The sequence below is a fragment of the Phaenicophaeus curvirostris genome, chromosome Z (genome assembly GCF_032191515.1).
Source record: "Phaenicophaeus curvirostris isolate KB17595 chromosome Z, BPBGC_Pcur_1.0, whole genome shotgun sequence".
NCBI lineage: Eukaryota > Metazoa > Chordata > Aves > Cuculiformes > Cuculidae > Phaenicophaeus > Phaenicophaeus curvirostris.
The window spans coordinates 37,494,135-37,512,380 of record NC_091431.1 but is presented as its reverse complement, the minus strand read 5'-3'; the positions used below and the strand labels follow the sequence as shown (position 1 = coordinate 37,512,380).

The 18,246-nt window shown below is 40.2% G+C and overlaps 1 protein-coding gene across 3 annotated transcripts in view; it reads left to right on the top strand.

Moving 5' to 3' along the window:
* The window catches only part of CEMIP2 (cell migration inducing hyaluronidase 2), a 49,429-nt gene extending 45,483 nt beyond the window's left edge, over window positions 1-3,946 (top strand). For all 3 annotated transcript variants that reach the window (XM_069880815.1, XM_069880813.1, XM_069880814.1), the window contains 3 exons: window positions 16-164; window positions 865-971; window positions 1,724-3,946. In XM_069880815.1, the coding sequence (XP_069736916.1) occupies window positions 16-164; window positions 865-971; window positions 1,724-1,920 (453 nt within the window). In that variant the 3' untranslated portion in view covers window positions 1,921-3,946. The remainder of the gene's footprint in view (window positions 1-15; window positions 165-864; window positions 972-1,723) is intronic.
* Window positions 3,947-18,246: the final 14,300 nt, after the last annotated feature.

Genomic DNA, 18,246 nt, shown 5'->3' with positions numbered 1-18,246 from the left:
TCTCCTCCCATTCAGGTCAATGACACTATGTTTTCCTTCAAGGATGATGGCATACTTATTGTTGTAGTTGATGCCTGCATTGGCACAGTATTAGGAAACAAATTATTTCCTGGAGTAGACATTAAGCATGTAGACGGATATTTAAAATCTGGAATTCCACAAAGGTATGTGTAATGACCGTTTATTTTCAGTATATGCTGTAAGCTGTACCTCTGCTCTCTAATGAATATTTAACTAGTCACGTCTACACAGGAGCACTGAAAGTGAGCAAAGCATGCATCTAAGTTGAGGAAAGAAGAGACACGGAAGCATTTTAGCAGACAATTTAGCCATATCTGAGAAAACAAAATAGCTCATATTTTGAACACTTATATTTTTCCAGTGTTGCCTTTCACCTTAAAAAGAATTTTTATGCATTTTTGTTTAAAACAAGAATAACTTTTTGTTTAATAAGGTCACTTAAGGACACTGATGTGAACTAGGTGACAAAGTGTCATACTTTTCATATCTAAGTAGAAAATTGCTTATCAATAAAGAAAAGTAAAAGGTTAGTGTCAGAAAATTAGCATCCTAATACTTATTTTTGGATCAATATCTAAACTTGATTTTTTTTATACAAAATATTAAATTATATTTAAATAACACTTTCCAATGATTTTGAAGTTAAATTTAAGTCACCTGAAAAAAATCTAGGTGTGTGGTTTTCTAGATACTGCTTTCAGAGAGGGTTGACTATTTCCTTGTCGTTAAATGACATGGCATGAATACATGGCAAGAGGACTGTGAGGCCAGCAGCAGGTAGCAGAATATTAAGGAAAGCTTGTGTTTACAACAGTTGCCATCTCTGTACTGTTTCTGCTGCAGGTCTATTGTTCTACTGAGTACAAGAGGTGATGTAGCAATTCCTAATAATTTGTCAGAAGCCTTAATGTTCCTGGGGACAGCCAAACCGCCTTATCTTCAGAACAATGGTTGGTGGAAATATTGCGCATTTCTTTGACACTGCCTTGGTCTGTGTATTTATGTTGGTCTGATGGGTATCTCACAGGGTATGTGAAAAGGATGCAGCTGGCAGAGGATGATTGCCAGTTTGCACTGGTGTGGGCTGCCGCATTTCAGCCCTTATTGAGAATGGTAGGTGGGCAGCCCTTCGGCAGACAGGGCAGAAAACTGTTCCTGTTGCCCCGAAATGCATGTGTGAAGCTTGTTGTGGGCAAAGAAGTGACTGGCAGTTCTTTGTGCCTGTGGATTACATAAAGAGTCACTGGCTTTTTTCCCAAAACCTGTATTTTGTAACTCACGCAGCAAAACTGCTGTTTAACATTCTTCTGTGCCAGGCTAGTATTTCCGGTTCTCACAAAATTTGAAGGTATACATGAGAAGCTGTTAGTATTTTGAGGGATGATCACTCTATAAGCCCCATGAGGTAGCTCGCATCTGTTCAGGGCCATGGCACAAGTCTTGTCCGAGAAGGTAGGTTTTGTAACTGTCTTGATAGCTGTGTTTTTCAAATTAAAATTTCAGAGTGTTTAATATTGAAAAAGGAAATTGCAAGTCAATATTTCCTTGCAAGGCGCACGTGAAGCTGAGACTGGATTAATGTCCTGAATAATGTGAGGGGAGAATTTCAGAGAAGGGTTCCATTAACTTCCAAACCGTTCCTGTGTTGTGCTTGCATGGGCTTTGCTAGTTAAGTAACACTGAAACACTGTTTTTGTCACAGGAAGCTTGGCCTTTCTGGGCTTCAGAGGAAACTTTAAGCCATCCTGGATTAAGCTGTTTACTGGTCCTGCTGGTCACGGCCTTGTTCAGATAGAAAAGTATATCCCTTTACAACTGGAAGAGTATGGCTGTGCCAGAGCAATCAAAAGTCGACGGAAAGACCTTGAGCTTCTGAAGAAGGCTACACGATCTCATTAAGACTAAGATGTACATAAAAGCTGGGGGGAAAAATGTGAACTAACTTATTTTTTAATTTATGGCATTTTAAACTATATTGTTATCCAAGTAAAACATGTTGTTGTCTGACAGATGTTTGCCAGCATTGACCACTTGAATGCCAATCTGTGCACCTTCTAGTTGTATAAAATATTAAAGAATTTATTAGTATTTGTATAAACAGGTTTCAGAGATTTTTCAGATGTTTGTATTTAGTGTAAACAAGTTTCTTCTGTTTAATACTTCTTTTATATGTAAGAGGGTGTTCATAAAAGCCTTAAATTTTTGATAACAGTTGTTGGAGTGCATCTTGGATTACTTGAAACATTTACATTAAAGTCTCCATAAACGGCTTGAATTGATCATTATAACTTATGCATTTTCCCTCAGCTGTTCAGATGAGGATTTATTTAGCAATCAGCTCAGACACATTCTCAATCTGCTTTCCAGGGTTTTAAAAGCCAGTTTCCCTTATGCATGCAGCTAACTGAAGGGGGTTTAAATGCAGTAAAAAAAGATGCTGTGTGAAAGATGGACAGGAGGCATTCAGTGATCCAGCCTGGGGATGGGTGAGGATTGTGTACTGTGCAACCTAGTTTAACAAGGCTATGTATACTGGCATGGCATACAGAGCAGAAAATTACTACCATTCTTTGTGGTCACTGTTTACTACTCACCCCTAAATATACAGATATCTGTAAAAGTTACTTCAGTAAACAGTCTGTTGTTAAGGCTGCAGTCTTGAGTACAGCTTGATTTCAGCTTTTTCTTTCAAAATTTTTAGCCAAAAGGGCAAGTTGATATATTGTTATTCACATTTTGTTATGAAATGAAGCTTATACTTCTGCAGAGATTTTTTAGATTTTTTTTATAAGTGAATGGAAAGTGCTCTCTGTTTTTTCAGGCATGTTGTATATTTTGCCTTAACTTAAATTCTTTTCTCATACTCATGTTGCTAATTCCTGTTGATTTTATTTTAGATTAATTTGATTTCTTTCAGTTTTGTTGCAATTATTTGACCCTTTCTCCAGATAGCATGGAAAGCATTTAGAAGAACTGAGGCACAGGTGCCCTTTTTCAGGATCCTAGTCTTTGAAATTGAATTTCAGAGACTGTAAAGATACATTTCATAATAGGTGCCATAGAGAAAAAATGTAACCGTAGTTCAAATAAAACTGACATAGTTGCTTCTTCTTGTATATGTTCTCATTCACTCTAGTTGGTATAACGTTTCTATGATTCAGAGATGCTTTGTGCTTTGAATTCAAAGTGATGTGGCTGTTGGAAATGAACTATATGCCTGTCTTCTCCAAAGAAATTGAAAAACTGTGGGGATTTTTTTTGTGCTTTAAAGGAGAGGAGGCGCTGTAGCAAACCTGTTATTCTGTTCAATTATAACATGCTACCTCAGTGCTACAATTAAACTGCCTGTTCTAGTATAGGTTCCTAAGTGACAGGGGAAGGGAAAGGAGCAAAACACAAGAGATGAAGTTAACAAATAGATGACTGATGTTACTTTTATTCTAAAACCAAGCCAAATGGATAATTGTGTATTTCGCGGTTGTTTGATGCACAGTTCTCTTATAATGTTAAAAAAGAGGTGTTTTGTTAGGGGGAGATGTGGTATATCTTTAAGATTAGCTGTGTTGTTTGGTGTTACTAATGCAGGGCAATATGATTTAAATGCTGAGTGCAGTAGCGATAGTCTTTGGGGATCAAAATGGTTTTAAGACTTCTGCTGTTCTGTGGGTCGTGCTGAGCAGAAAAATACCAGTGAGGTAATAACCTTCAGAATTGGGAAGCTGGCCATTATTTATGAAATTCTACTGTTCTAAGCCATCTTGTGAAAATTGTACTTGGAACTGTCAAGGGTATTGTGATATAGGGGTTACTGATGGACAAGTGGACCTGAAGTTGAAGTGTTGTCTTTTGTGTGAAATTCAACACTTGATAAAGAGCATAAATAAATTTTTACATCTGTCAAGGCAATAAAATCTTGGGTCTCTTCTGTTCTTGCATCAAGTAGTTTTTTAATGGGTTGTGTGGATACTATAAACTATTTTATTTCAAACACCAGTAGACCTGTGAAGGTTATGAATCATACTCTACTCCTCATTCAGGGACAAATTGGGAATACTGGGAATGGAGACAGTAATGGTGACTGAAGTTGTGGGCCTGTCCTCCAAGTCTGTCATCTTAAAGTCTATCCAAGCTGCTAAATGAGTGTAGAATAATTTCAGCTTGATGAGATCCAGTGCAGTATTGTTACATACTTGGGGGCATCTTATCCATGTCCATAACTACCTTGTGAGGTGAAAAAGAGGATGGAGCCAGGCTATTTTTGATGATGCACAGAGGCATAGGAGGAGAGGCAGTAGGCACAGGTTGAAATGCAGGCAATTTCCCAATAAGAGAGTAGCATCTTTTACCGAGCAGTTCCAGTCAAGCACTGGAACTGATTGCTAGAGAGGCAGTGGAGTCTTGGTCTTAGAAGGAGCAATTGTAGGTGGTGCTGCTTTAAGACACATAGTGTCCTAGGCCATCTCCAGAGGTGGATGCCAGCCCAGGAGCCCCTGTGGTTGTGTGCAGTTAAAACTACAAGTGCACCTAGCTTCTTATTTCCAAGTGTACCAGCCACTGCAGCCTGCAAGGGCTGAGCCACATGTTCTCACCTTGTACCTGAAACTCAGCGACATCTTAAAAATTATGTATCTGTCCAAAAGGCATTGTAATTCCCTCTTCATTGTCAGACTTTGTATACAAATAGATTGATTTCTATTCCTTACTCAAATCATGTTGTTCTGCTGTAAAGAAATTAAAAACTCGCTGGGCTAGAGAATGGAAGGCGAGTTTAAAGCTCTGATGTAATGCTTAAGGGCTTTTTAGGCCACAACTGGGCTCATGGTCTTACTCCACACGTTGTTTTTGCATTTTATTTTGTAGTTATTACAATGTTTTGAAAACGACATCAAACAAACAATAAAAGAATAAAGTGCTTGGAGCAGGGATCAGCTTAAGCATACTATCAATAAGGCACTTGCTCTGGTCAAAGGCAGGACTGAAAATCCACTGTATGAGGGGCAGGAGACCCATCCCTAAAGAACTAGATGATAAAGACATGATTTAGGAAAAGATAGATTTAATTCTGCAAGTTGTGGGGCTACAGTGACAGCTGAGGCCTCAGATAACTTCTGACCCAGGATATGAAAACAAGTTTTCCTGTTCAGGCCAAGTCCTGTGATTTTTCTCTGCTCCCCCTCTTCCCTGTAAGAACAAAGAGTGCACCTGAGGACAGTCACTGAGCTCTGTCTGAAAAGCACAGTCCACCGGGTTTGATTACTGCTATATGATGTGGTGCAGTGGTCAATGAAGGTCAAAAGGGTATGTCATAGCTCTGTTTGTTTAAGGTGATCCTGGTGTCCAAACATCTATGAAGTATAAAGAAAAGCAGTAGCTTCTGAGCTTCAAAAGGCGTATATGTGAGCTTTTCACAGTAATTACTTTTCCACCTCTCCTGGAACTCGCAAGCATATTTTTCTTTTGTAATGTCTTCTTTTTTTCCTGTGTCTTGTACTAGTTAAAATTCTAAGATAATAATATTTAAGTATATAAGGCCACTTTTGGCTTGAGAGAGTTTACGAGCTTTTTAATTGTATGGCTTCAGAGTACTGCAGTTTTGCATGTTAAATTTTATTATCAATTGTAACTCACTAAAAAAAGTCTCTGGCCATTGACTTGCATGACTGGGAATGATGGGTCTGGCAAGTGGTAGAAGCCCACCTCTCTTTTTTCATGTGATAAAACTCTGAAAAATGAATAGGTTTTGGTTACAACAATATTGAAAGAGCAGTCTGGGGATCTCTGAGGTCAGCCTAGCTTTTTCTGATACAAACTTGTGTCTACTCTTGTATTCTTCCCTTAAGCCATACTGGAAAAAAAATAATCAGACACTTTTGCTTTTATTAAAAGGGTTGTGCTTTTTGTGTTTGGTGTAATACTTTGAAATTTCCGAGTAATCAGTGTGTATAAACTTTATCCTTAAGAGCCGAGTTTTTCACTTTTCTGATTTCCATTGTATTTAAAAGTACAAAGCAGACAAAATTTCCATGCGTGGGAGACAAATTCTTGTTTAATCTTTGTCCAGGCTGAATGGGGTGACAGCTGAATATACTGATATGTAATATTTTTTCTGTGGAAATATTTTTAAAATTTGCAATGACCTGTATTTATATTTTTTTCCTAGACAGAATATAAAGTGATATTTTGGGACTATTTTTGTGTGCATGCAAGTTCATAAGCAATAATGATGTGCTAGAATTGCTATGAGCAGTTAGAAATAGAACCGCATTGCGCAACATTTCCACAGACATTTTCAGCACATAGAGTTGGATCAGTTCAGGGTGTGTTTTGTGTAGTTTTTAGGGATGATGACATGTCATCTTTTTAATATCTATGAGTTTCTTCAGCAGAAGACAGTTTACTCCATTTGCAGTGTGTGAACTATGATCTAATAGTTTTCTTCCATCTCTGGTGCAAATGATTGATGCATGTTCTCAGTAACAGCAGACAACACCACAGTTATCTGTGTTCTCATTTCTGGTTCTGAGAAATGATTCTATGAAGAGCATGGTTGTATATATTGCACATTACTCCTTTTTACTTTAACAGGCAGCATATTCCAGGTTAATTTTTTCATTTTAATATTCCCATATTAATATGAGTTTTTTGTGTCTGTTACAAAAGTGAAATGTAAAGTATTAGAAGGTATGAGTATGTATACTCATATGAATCATAGCAGCATGCACAATTGCCATTCTGTTCCTCCTGCTAGGTAGCAGACAAAAATAAAATAAAGAGCCAATGTGAGTTTCTAATAGATAGAAGGAAATGAAGGTTCAAGAAAAATTTGTTTGCCATCGCTTTTCTTGTAAGCCATATACACTTTTCTCCTTTTGCTTTGTAAGGACAATGTTCTCATTGCTTCCCTCTCTGTCAATAAGGGCTGGAAAGCTGCTGTGGTTAAGTATCTTGTTTCCATAGAATTTTCCTTTCCTGATGTTCATGAAATCTTGCTGCCTGTAGAGTTTCCTGAGTAACTGTCCATCCTTCCCCCGTTAGCTCTTTCCAAAACATCTTAGGGAGTGGGTTGAACCTCTTCATTTTTCCCTACCTTTTTAGTCTACACAGCCTGAGGAGGTTCAAAGTGTAATCAGTCCCTTTTTAACAGAGCCATTATGCAAGATACACTCCTTCAGGCAAATTCTCTTGTCCCTGTGACTCACAGTGTAGCTGCATGTTCAAGATCATAGAGGTGCATGGAAATATCTTTTGTAAATAAGCATCAGGTGTGGGGGCACTGCCTGTGCCAAACTGGAGGAATTACTGGCACAGAACCTGTGTAAAAATGTTCATCTCCACTGCCTGTTTTTGTGTGCAGTGTTACTTGCTGGGCATTGAACAGGCACTATATAAGAAGAAACCCACCCTGGGAGTCAGGGTGAGTTTGAATTCTTCCATAGCTATCGAGTTAAACCAGATTAAACACTTCACATTCCAGATTATGGAATTAGAATGAGTGCCAACATGAAGCTTGGGAATGTTGATACCTACTCCTTATAGGAATGATTGGCTGGATTTTTTTCTTATGATGCTTTAGTCTCAGAACTCTCACACTTAAGTCATTGGGTTCTTGTCCTCCCCCTGCCCACTCCTGCCCTGGGCAGTGCTACACAAACTCCATGACATCATTGTTAATAGCGACATAGAAGCCAGTGTCTACAATGAGACTAAGAAGTTGACTTCATGCTACTAAGTACATGCCCAGCAGTTACTGATTATACAAATAGTAAACCAGGGAGTTAAGTGAACTGCAGATTCTAGGTTAATGTGTGTTTAACATGTAAGTTAAAGTTAACATGTAAATATCTGTATTAATATATTTCCCAAAGTAGATTCTAAAATTACAAAAGTATTTTTTGCGTGCATAGAGTTCCCCTCTTTGCCTGTGAAAGCCTGGTGTTTGGGATCTATGAATGGGTAAATGACATTGCAAATTGCCAGGAATCTATTTTGAAGTCATTAAGAAAGGTTATTGCTGGAGAGACACAAAGTGTCCACATAGAGCTTAAAAGCGAATCAAATGTTGTTAGGAGCACAGTGTATTGTAAGTTTTAGTCAAAATCATGTTTTCCATCTCACAGGTGGATATACATACACTAAAATCAATATGTGAACCCACAGCTGAAGTTAGGCAAATTTTGATCAAGCACTTTTGGGATTCAAAATGCTCCATGTTCTGATTGTAAACATTATTACTTTTGTGTAATGCTTCCGAGAATTCTTAAAGTTGAACAGAGACATGGCTTTTGCTAGAATATATTTGTAATGTAGTGTATTGTAATATATTTGTAATGTAATGACATTTCTCACTAGGGAGAGAAACAGCAATATAGGTGCAGGCACATCCTTGATCTCTAAAGATAGTCATTACCCTTGACATCTTTAATTTTTTGAAGTTGTCATCCTATAAATGCTTAACCTGTGAATAACCAGCAACGTATGCTTAGGGTCACAGGAACAAGTGTTTGAATATAAATGTGGGGGTTTGTCCTGAGAATTGTTGCGGAAGTGATCTGGCAGTATGCACCTAAAGAGAGTGTTTAATTCTGCTTTTTGTTTCTTAGCCTATTAACTCTTCCCTTAACTTCTACTTCTTTCAAACGAAGTTCTTATATTGGATCTGTGAAGCTCCTTCTTACACAATTACTGAACCAAACTACACGCAGAGGAGCCATCAGTGAGATTTTTTGAGACAAAAAACACAATAAAACTCTTTCTCAATCTAACAGTGGGGAAAGAGGAGTATGGAGTTTGTGTGTGTTCACTGACTTTTGCAGATTTATCTGCCTCTTCCCTAGCATTGATGTGTAATGCTTATTTGTCATGTGAGACAGATAAATAGCATGGATACAATTGTACATAATTTTTTTGTAAGATAGGAAGCCAATTATACTGGTACCAAGGTCTACATGTACATGCATAAAGCACTAGAAATGGGGTACCCAGATCATCAGGACTGGTTTTCAAATCCAAGGCAGTAATTACGTATATATAAACCATTTAATTTCCAGCCAAGTAGCCAGAGCTCATTGGAGATGTAGAGACTGTCCCAGAGAAACTGTGAAGGGATCACAGAATACCCATAAAGAGAGATGATTCATCATTGAAGAGGATGAGTTTAGGAAAGAAATGTCTGTAAATGCTGGTATGATTTTTTTTTTTTTTCAGATGAAGTATGTCACAAACAGGAATGGGTCACTGTGCAGGAAACAGCTCTTCTGTAAAAGAGGCCAGGAAACAGGGTGCATTAGGCCAAGGCAGTGGCAGAGCAAACAACAGGTACAGTGGCTACTGATTTCCTTCCTCTGTCATGCCACAGCATAATTTATTGTAGAGCTACAAAGAAGTGATTACTTCAGCTTTCAGCACAGCTGCCACCTCTGATTCAGATAGAGAGTAATTCATGTTCTCATCCTAACAGATACTTAGATCAAACAATACCAGCTATGGAAAAACAAATGCCAGCAGCTGGATGTATTTTCTATCAAATAAGTTTTCATGAGATACTAGCAGAAAATGGGAAATTCTCTTACAAAGGAAATTGTTCAAGAAGGAGTCAGCATGCGGCTATGGAGTACGTTGACTGAAGGAAGTTATGTTTTTGTAGCTCCAGAAGCAAGAAGCTATGTGATTTGCAAAACCAAAACCTATCTCTACTGATTTTGCAAGCACCGCCAACAGTTGCAGTAAAAGGCTGCACGCACATATTGTGGTCTTGCACTTAGAGGAAACAGAGAGAAACTCCCACAAGAGAAACAAAGGTGTCACACCTGCCTGGCCAGAGCCAGCAGTCAGTGAAAGAAAGGAAGTTGTCGAGCAGCCCAGGAATAAAAGAGAATCTGTAGCCAAATATTTCTGAAGAGAAACATTTTGGAGGAAGGCTTCTTGAAACACAGCTATTCTTGAGCCTTTTAAGAGTGTTAACTGTATATCAGACCCTGGGAGGCTTGCACTTATTTGCAAAAGGTGTGTTTGGTGTGTCTCAGCTGCTGGCTAAAACAGTGAGCTGATAGGAACTGGCGTGGGAGGAGATATCACTTGCCGAGGCATTTGCATCTCCAGTGTGCTTGGACCCAGAAGAGACAGAGCCAAATGACAGGGATCTTGTATTGCTTTACTACTTCACTATGATCACTAACAAAATCGCCTTCTATGACCAAGTGACTTGGCTGCTGGATGAGGGAAAGGCTGTGGATGTATCTTCCTGGACTTCAGTAAAGCCTTTGACACAGTTTCTCACAGCATTCTGCTTCGGAAACTGTCAGCCTCTGGCCTGGACAGGCGCACACTCTCCTGGGTGGAAAACTGGTTGGATGGCCGGGCCCAGAGAGTGGTGGTAAATGGTGTGAAATCCAGCTGGAGGCCAGTGACAATTGGGGTTCCCCAGGGCTCAGTGCTGGGTCCAGCCCTGTTCAATGTCTTTATCAATGACCTGGATGAAGGCATCGAGTGCACCCTTAGTAAGTCTGCAGATGACACTAAGCTGTGTGGAAGTGTTGATCTGCTGGAGGGTAGGGAGGCTCTGCAAAGGGATCTGAACAGGCTGGACCGCTGGGCTGAGTCCAATGGCATGAGGTTTAACAAGGCCAAGTGCCGGGTCCTGCACTTGGGGCGCAACAACCCTGTGCAGGGCTACAGACTGGGAGAAGTCTGTCTAGAAAGCTGCCTGGAGGAGAGGGACCTGGGGGTGTTGGTTGACAGTGACTGAACATGAGCCAGCAGTGTGCCCAGGTGGCCAAGAAGGCCAATGGCATCTTGGCTTGTATCAGAAACGGTGTGACCAGCAGGTCCAGGGAGGTTATTCTCCCTCCGTACTCAGCACTGGTGAGACCACTCCTCGAATCCTGTGTTCATTTCTGGGCCCCTCACCACAAGAAGGATGTTGAGGCTCTGGAGCGAGTTCAGAGAAGAGCAACAAAGCTGGTGAAGGGGCTGGAGAACAGGCCTTATGAGGACCGACTGAGAGAGCTGGGGTTGTTTAGCCTGGAGAAGAGGAGGCTGAGGGGAGACCTCATTGCTCTCTATAACTACCTGAAAGGAGGTTGTAGAGAGGAGGGTGCTGGCCTCTTCTCCCAAGTGACAGGGGACAGGACAAGAGGGAATGGCCTCAAGCTCCACCAGAGGAGGTTTAGGCTGGACATTAGGAAAAAATTCTTCACAGAAAGGGTCATTGGGCACTGGAACAGGCTGCCCAGGGAGGTGGTTGAGTCACCTTCCCTGGAGGTGTTTAAGGCACAGGTGGACGAGGTGCTAAGGGGCATGGTTTAGTGTTTGATAGGAATGGTTGGACTCGATGATCCAGTGGGTCTCTTCCAACCTGGTGATTCTATGATTCTACTTGGCACCTGTCCAATGGATATTGCATGCTCTTAACAAGATTTCTCTGCCAGGCAAAAGCAACAAAGAAAGGATTGCCATCCCATTAAATGATTAAGGTGAAAGTGCTATAATAAAAAGGGGGGGACTTTAATTAATGGGTTAATGTGAGCTTCTAAATTGAAATCTTTATGGAGGGAATTAGAATAACCTCTGCATGAACTTAATTGGAGCTATCTGCCACGCTTCACACTAAGAAATGTAAAGTGTGGGTTGCGAGCAGAAATGAAAGAGTATCTTGGGTGGGAGCACTGGGGAAATGATTAAAAGGAAGGATTAAAAGAGACAACTCAAATTACTGAAGAAGAAATTTTTCTCTCCTCTTAGCTTGCACTGAATCTTGAACATTAAGTTCCAGATGTTCCCCCCTGAAAATCTCCAACAGATGTTCATCTTCAAACTAAACCCTGTGAGTACGCTTTAGAATAAAATCTGAGGCTGTTTCTCAGTATGACTGAGGTTCATGATTTAATCAACCAGCAAATTTGTTCTTAGATAGTTCTGCCATAGCTGTCTTGCCATTTTACATTGTAATTAAAAACACAACAACAGAAGCTCAGAATTTGTTGCGTCTTGAATAAAATACTGCAACAATGCATAGGAGGCAACCCTTTCCATCAAAGTAACAGCTATTAGTCTGTGGACTGTTAGCAGACCTGCATGGCAATGAAGATAGCTTCATATTTCAGTAGCAGATTGAAAGGTACAGCTGGAGACAGAGGACAGTAAATGTATTAAGATATTTGGTACCAGCTGATACCAGGTTGGTTGGGGCCTTGGGCAGCCTGGTCTAGTGGGAGGCGTCCCTGCCCATGGCACGGGATTTGGAACTAGATGATCTTTAGGGTCCCTTCCAACCCAAACTATTCTATGATTCTATGATAATCGTAATAGCAGCATGCTCAAAACTGCCATATAGCAGACCCTCTGGAGTTTTTTGTTTGTAACCCAGTGGCTATGTGTAATCTCTAAATACTGTGCAGCAGCTAGGGTCCCATGCATTTCACGGCATGGCCTGTCGGGAGGGGCCATTTCCACCTCTGTTATCTGAGTCCTTGCTTCCTTGTCTATTCCAAAGTTCTTCTTCCCGAATCAGTTTTTTTCCAAACATCAAAAGTTTAAAGCTTAAAGTTTAAAGTCAACATTAGTTTAGCCTTAAACAGCTGTTAGATGTTCTCCACTCTTCTGTTCTTAGTCACCGTGGTTTCCCACACCCATTAAGAAAAAAGGCGGTCAGTGAAATTACACTTATTATCAACCCTTCCTCTTCCAATGGAAGGGTGAGATTAAACACTAACTTAGTATAGATATGATTTAGTGAACACTAAAAAAATCAAGAGTTTGGACTTTCTACTGTGTATCTTTAAAGACTGTCATCTGTTTACTGTTTCTTTCCTCTATCTATGTGTGAAAAAGGTATTTCCACTAGCATTTACATCTCCATCAGTAATGTCAGCAATGCTGTCTGAGATTTTTATCATGAGACATGCAGCACGGTTTACGTAGCAGAGCAACAAATCTGGAATCAAAATAATTCACAACTGCAATACTGTGAAAGGGAAGTCTAATGTCCCAAACAACATTACAAAACTACTTTTTAGCATTTATATGTTGAATAGGAATTATGTTATTATTATGCCTTTATTTTTAATGTCTATTTTTTCATGCAGGGGTTTATATTTCAGCAGAGGGCACTGTGACCTTACCTAGAACTCAACCTGTTAATAGACCCATTTGAGCATGGAAAAGAAACGCATCATTTTTCTTCAGTATCAGTCCTTAAATCACATGGTTATATACACTGGATATACTTATTCTCCATTTTAATCACTGCTTCATCATCACGACTAAAAGACTGGAAGCAAGTGAGAAAAAACACCTCATATAATTAATGTACTTAAAAAAACAAACAACTCCTTAATTTCTTGTAGAGGAAAATTAGCTAAATAAAAGCTTGGATTTTTTTTCCTCAAGTGTAACATGTTTTCCCACTGTACAGCTTCTGGTTTAGACATCTTAACAAAGATGTTATAGCAGCTGCTATAGCAAATGGTGACAACCCCCCACCCCCGCCCTTCAAAACTCCCAGATCTCACTGATGCGTGTAAGTCACTGAAGCACAACCTGCTGTTCTGTGCTTTAACACCCACACAGGGCAAAAGCACCAAACACACCTCCACTGTAATTAAACCTGGGGAAACCATACCATCATATTGGCACGCTGCTTTCCCCTAGGAGATAAGTCCAGTCTGTAAGCCTCAGCCAAACTTGCTTGCTTTTGGGCTCAGATCTTGCATTTTAACACCTTGTCTTCTGAGGCTTCTTTTCAGGCATGACCACTGAGCAACTAGATAGGCACTGGAATTAACTGAAGAGAGGAAGAAGTGAGATAAAAAGAAGGAGGGAGACACTCTCTGCCACCTGTCTCCCCACCATGCTGGGACATACAGCATTATACCAGCTTGCTCTGCTGTGGAGCATTTCATGACAAGCATCACACAACTACAACAGGAGATGCAGCTACGAGCAGCACAGGTAGTGTGAGATGGGAGATGCTGCCAGTAGCAGCAACACCAATTGCAAGCCAGCAGTGTGCCTTTGCTTTAAACAAAGGTATAGCAAGCTTGCTCTAACCAAAGGCATACCAGCCACTGTGTCTCTGGCATTGTGGAGCTGGCTGCGAGGCTATCCATGCTTTGTCAATTGGTGAGAGCTGAATAACTCCTATCTGAACAGGAAGCAAAGGTTATTCTGCCCATTGCACTTTTACTAATTAAATTTATTCAGCAGCTACATAGAAAACGTCAGTAAAAGGGAAGTAGTAGAAAGAGATCTTTCATGTGAGGGAGTGTAGATAGCTGATAATATTCTCTAAAAGATAAATCAGTTATTCTTTCAGGTGTGTATGTGTATATTCATAGCTATTAACAATGGAAAGATGGGGTCGGGATAAAGACAAGACACTAATTTAGGCTGGTATACCTATCCTTTAAATTTCTTGCATTGGGTCAATTATATCCCAAACTTTTTATCCAAAGACAGTATTGAATTCTTCACAGATCATACATATCTTGGCAGGAGGTACAAGGCTGAGGGGAGACCGTATCACGGTCTACAACTACCTAAAAAGAGGTTGTAGAGAGGTGGGTGTTGGTCTCTTCACCCCACTGATAGGTGATAGGATGAGAAAGAATGGCCTCAAGCTGTGCCAGGGGAGGTTCAGATTGGATATTAGGAAAAACTTCTTCACAGAAATGGTTATCAAGCACTGGAACAGGCTGTTCAGGGAAGCTGTTGAGTCACCATTCCTGGAGGTGTTTAAAAGACAGGTAGATGAAGTGCTTAGGTATATGATTTTGTAGTGGGCCAGTACGGCTGGACTTGACAATCTCAAAGGTCTTTTCCAACCTAGAGATTCTATGATTCTTCGAGTTCCCCAGATAGGAAAGCTTGTTTAAGGTGTCTCCATTTGGTTTTGATAGTGGCGTATGTCTGACTTATAACAGTTTGTTTCCAAAGAATAACCCTCTTCTTTCCCTCCCTCCCTGGGGAAAAATATGAGCACCAGTCACTTGTGCTTTAGGCTGTAGAATTATAATCCTGAGTACTAAGGGATGCTGTGATGGTAGACACCTATTATTTTCTGTGACCTGTGACTGACTTTGTATAGATGACCAGCTGGTATTTGTTATGCTCCATTTATATGCTGCTTGTACCAAAAGACTTCTGAGAACATGAGGCTGTAGTTTACAGGCACCTAATGCCCATGCTGGAAGCAGGTAATACAAAAGCAGGACTTTCCTGTGGGCAGCATGGTGTAGTCCTGCTGTGCTGGAACCAAATGTCCGGAGAGTTATTTCTAGCCCCATGGTCACACAACATACCTGATAAGCACAGTACTTACACAGTGTTTGCAGACAAAAGCTTGTGGCAAAATTGTCTCCCAGCTTTTTTGATGGGCTGTCCTCCTAGATGCTGTCAGCAAGATCTTTCCAATGGCACAACTATTTCTTCACAATGTATTAAACAACAGACCTAACTGCATGTTAAAGCTATATGTCATATGGAAGTGACTTCTAGACACTTATTCCTCCCATTCCACCCACTGCACCCACAGGAAGATTTGCAGCCGTTGAACATCTCTAACTCTGATTTTGGGGTAAACATGAGAGCTGAAGCTAACAGGGATGCTCTATGACAATGTGAGAACAATGTCTTGTTTCTCACTTCAGAAGTGAGAAATGTTACCACCTTTGCTGCTTTTAGAAGATTGATGAGTTTCACTGTGTGGCTCAGTTTGCCTGATATAGTACCGCCACTGCCACACAGCAATAACCTCTGTGGTCACTCTGTCCGGAATGGCAAAATTAAACACCTTCCAAACCACTCTGTCCCTAGCATTGATTTATTATTCTTAATAATGCAATTCCAATGATATTCAAAAGCCTTTCTGCTGTGTATTATTGTGAATCTACAGGAAGTGCTGACTCCTAAGAAAGCAGTCTCGCTTCTGTACATTTAACACTTACAATAGAGCTGCCAATTACTCTTTTAATAGTTTTTTGTTTTGTGAAATATACTAAGAAATCCTGCCTACTACATTGTCTTTTATATGCCACCCCCAGGTCTGTGTAAAATGTGAGGCATGGAAAATCAGGTTACACATTCAATTTTTTAAGGAAGTTTTAAATTATTTAACATTATGGTAAGAAAAAGGAAGAAAAGAGACACATTGTGTATTTGTACTGCCTTGAAAAGGGGCAGGTAGTGACCACAGTGATGAGAACAAACCATGCCATTGACTGGCATAAGCTCTTCCCTTTGTATGAAGATGGAATTTATGTAGCCAAGTTGTCCTTTATATCTATGGATTTCTCAATATTTTTTTTTCACTTGTGTTCTTGTCATTTGTAGCAAATCTATTACAACAGAAACTAGTTAGAACTCCAGTTTGCCAGTGTAAATAGACTTTTGATCATGTAAGCTTGCTTTCCCAGGGTCAGAGAAGGCTGTCCAGGTGCCCCCAGAGCAGGAGCACTCTGTATCCCAGCACATACTCCCCTCAGCCACATGCTTGTTGCACACTTTGCCATGGCCATTGGCAGATGAAGGAGAAGTAAGCTTCCACAGGGCAGAAGAGCGGGTGAGGAGACTGTGGTGGAGATATCAGGAAAGAGAAAGATGAACTGGTGCATCATCTACTCCTCAACAGCTCCTTTCTCCTGCCCCGTCTGCATTTCCTTACATAATCCTCCTGCAGATGCAGCATCTCTCCCAGTCTCTGTATCAGTTACACTAATTATGCTGATGGCTCTGAATATACTAATTAATTCAAACCATCAATCCTATTTGATTCTTGCCTTGCAAATAATATAAATGGCTCCTTCAGGGCTTAACATTCTCCCTTGATAAATATTGCAGACTCTGAGATCATGGCTAGGTTTTGATTTAAAAGTGGGAGAAGGGTGTTATTAAATTGTGATTATTTATTTTGTAATCACTTTTGCCTAATCTCAGACTGATAGCTGTGAAAGTGATTTCCCCTCATATTTAACATTGGCTGCAGATTCTCCTTATAATTTGTGCACAATACACCAATTCTTGCTGATCTCTTTCTTGCCTTCCCCTTCTCCTTTTCCTAATCTTCAATGCAATTCTACATGTTTTTTGTTAGCCCACACAACAGTATTTTTCATAACAGATTTTTGTAATGTCTGCTGCTGTGTACACACGCTGTATCTAGCTATTAGAAACTTTCTGGATGACAACATATCTATTTCATTGTGTAATATAAAAAGAGCTAGCTGAAAATTGCATACCTGTTTTCTGAGTGCTGAGATGCTAGAAAATGTTGTGAATTAATGTGACTTAATTCTCCAAGCAGAGGTTTGCTTCTTTTAGTCTAAGACTGTCACAAAGGCAATCAAGGCTTTGTGAAAGTTCGCTGCATATGGACACTGGTTAAAGTAAAGAATCTTCTCTGTGCTGAGGCTTGGAAACTTTAACCTGAAGAGTGGTGTGGCAAGAAGAAAAAAATCTTGAGTCAGCTCAACAGCAGCTGCTTGCAAAAGTACGTCCTTCAAATCCACTAGTTTACAATCTAAGCACATGTTTAACTCAGCAGGCAGCACTGTGTAATAAATGGTCGCAAATACAGCTTAGAGCCAAGAGCAGCAGACTGTATTTACCTCAAAAACTAGCTTGGTTACCCTGTAATACTGACGGCATGAAGATATCCAGGCACATTCACACAGAATCATAGAATATCTCAAGCTGGAAGAGACCCATAAGGATCACCAAGTCCAACTCCCTGCTTCTCATAGGACTACCTAAAACTAAACAATGTAGCTGGGAGCGTTCAGACATGCCTTGAACTCTGTCAGGTTTGAGGCCCTGACCGCTTCCCTGGGGAGCCTGTTCCAGTGACCTTGTTGAGTACTACCAGGATTTGATGAAATGAAGTGATTTTGAAAAAAGCCTTTCCACAGGAAAGGCATCTATTTTGGCATGTGCTACTTTGTAACAATTCTATTTCTCAGTTATGCATCCTTGTTTTGTAATTGCTGGTTTTATATTGCAGCAAGAGTTTTGATGGTTGCTTTTACCGGGAGAGAACTGTTGGACAGGTAGTTATTACAATACAGATATTTTTTAAACGTTATTTTCCACAGACAGGAGGTACTGTTCAGATACTGAGATACTGTCCACAAGCCAGAGTAAAAGGTGGATGCAAAGATCTGTAAAGATACATAGTCCTGCAGGATCCTGACCTTTACTTTGGCTCTCAGCGCTCACAGGCAGTATGCACTACAG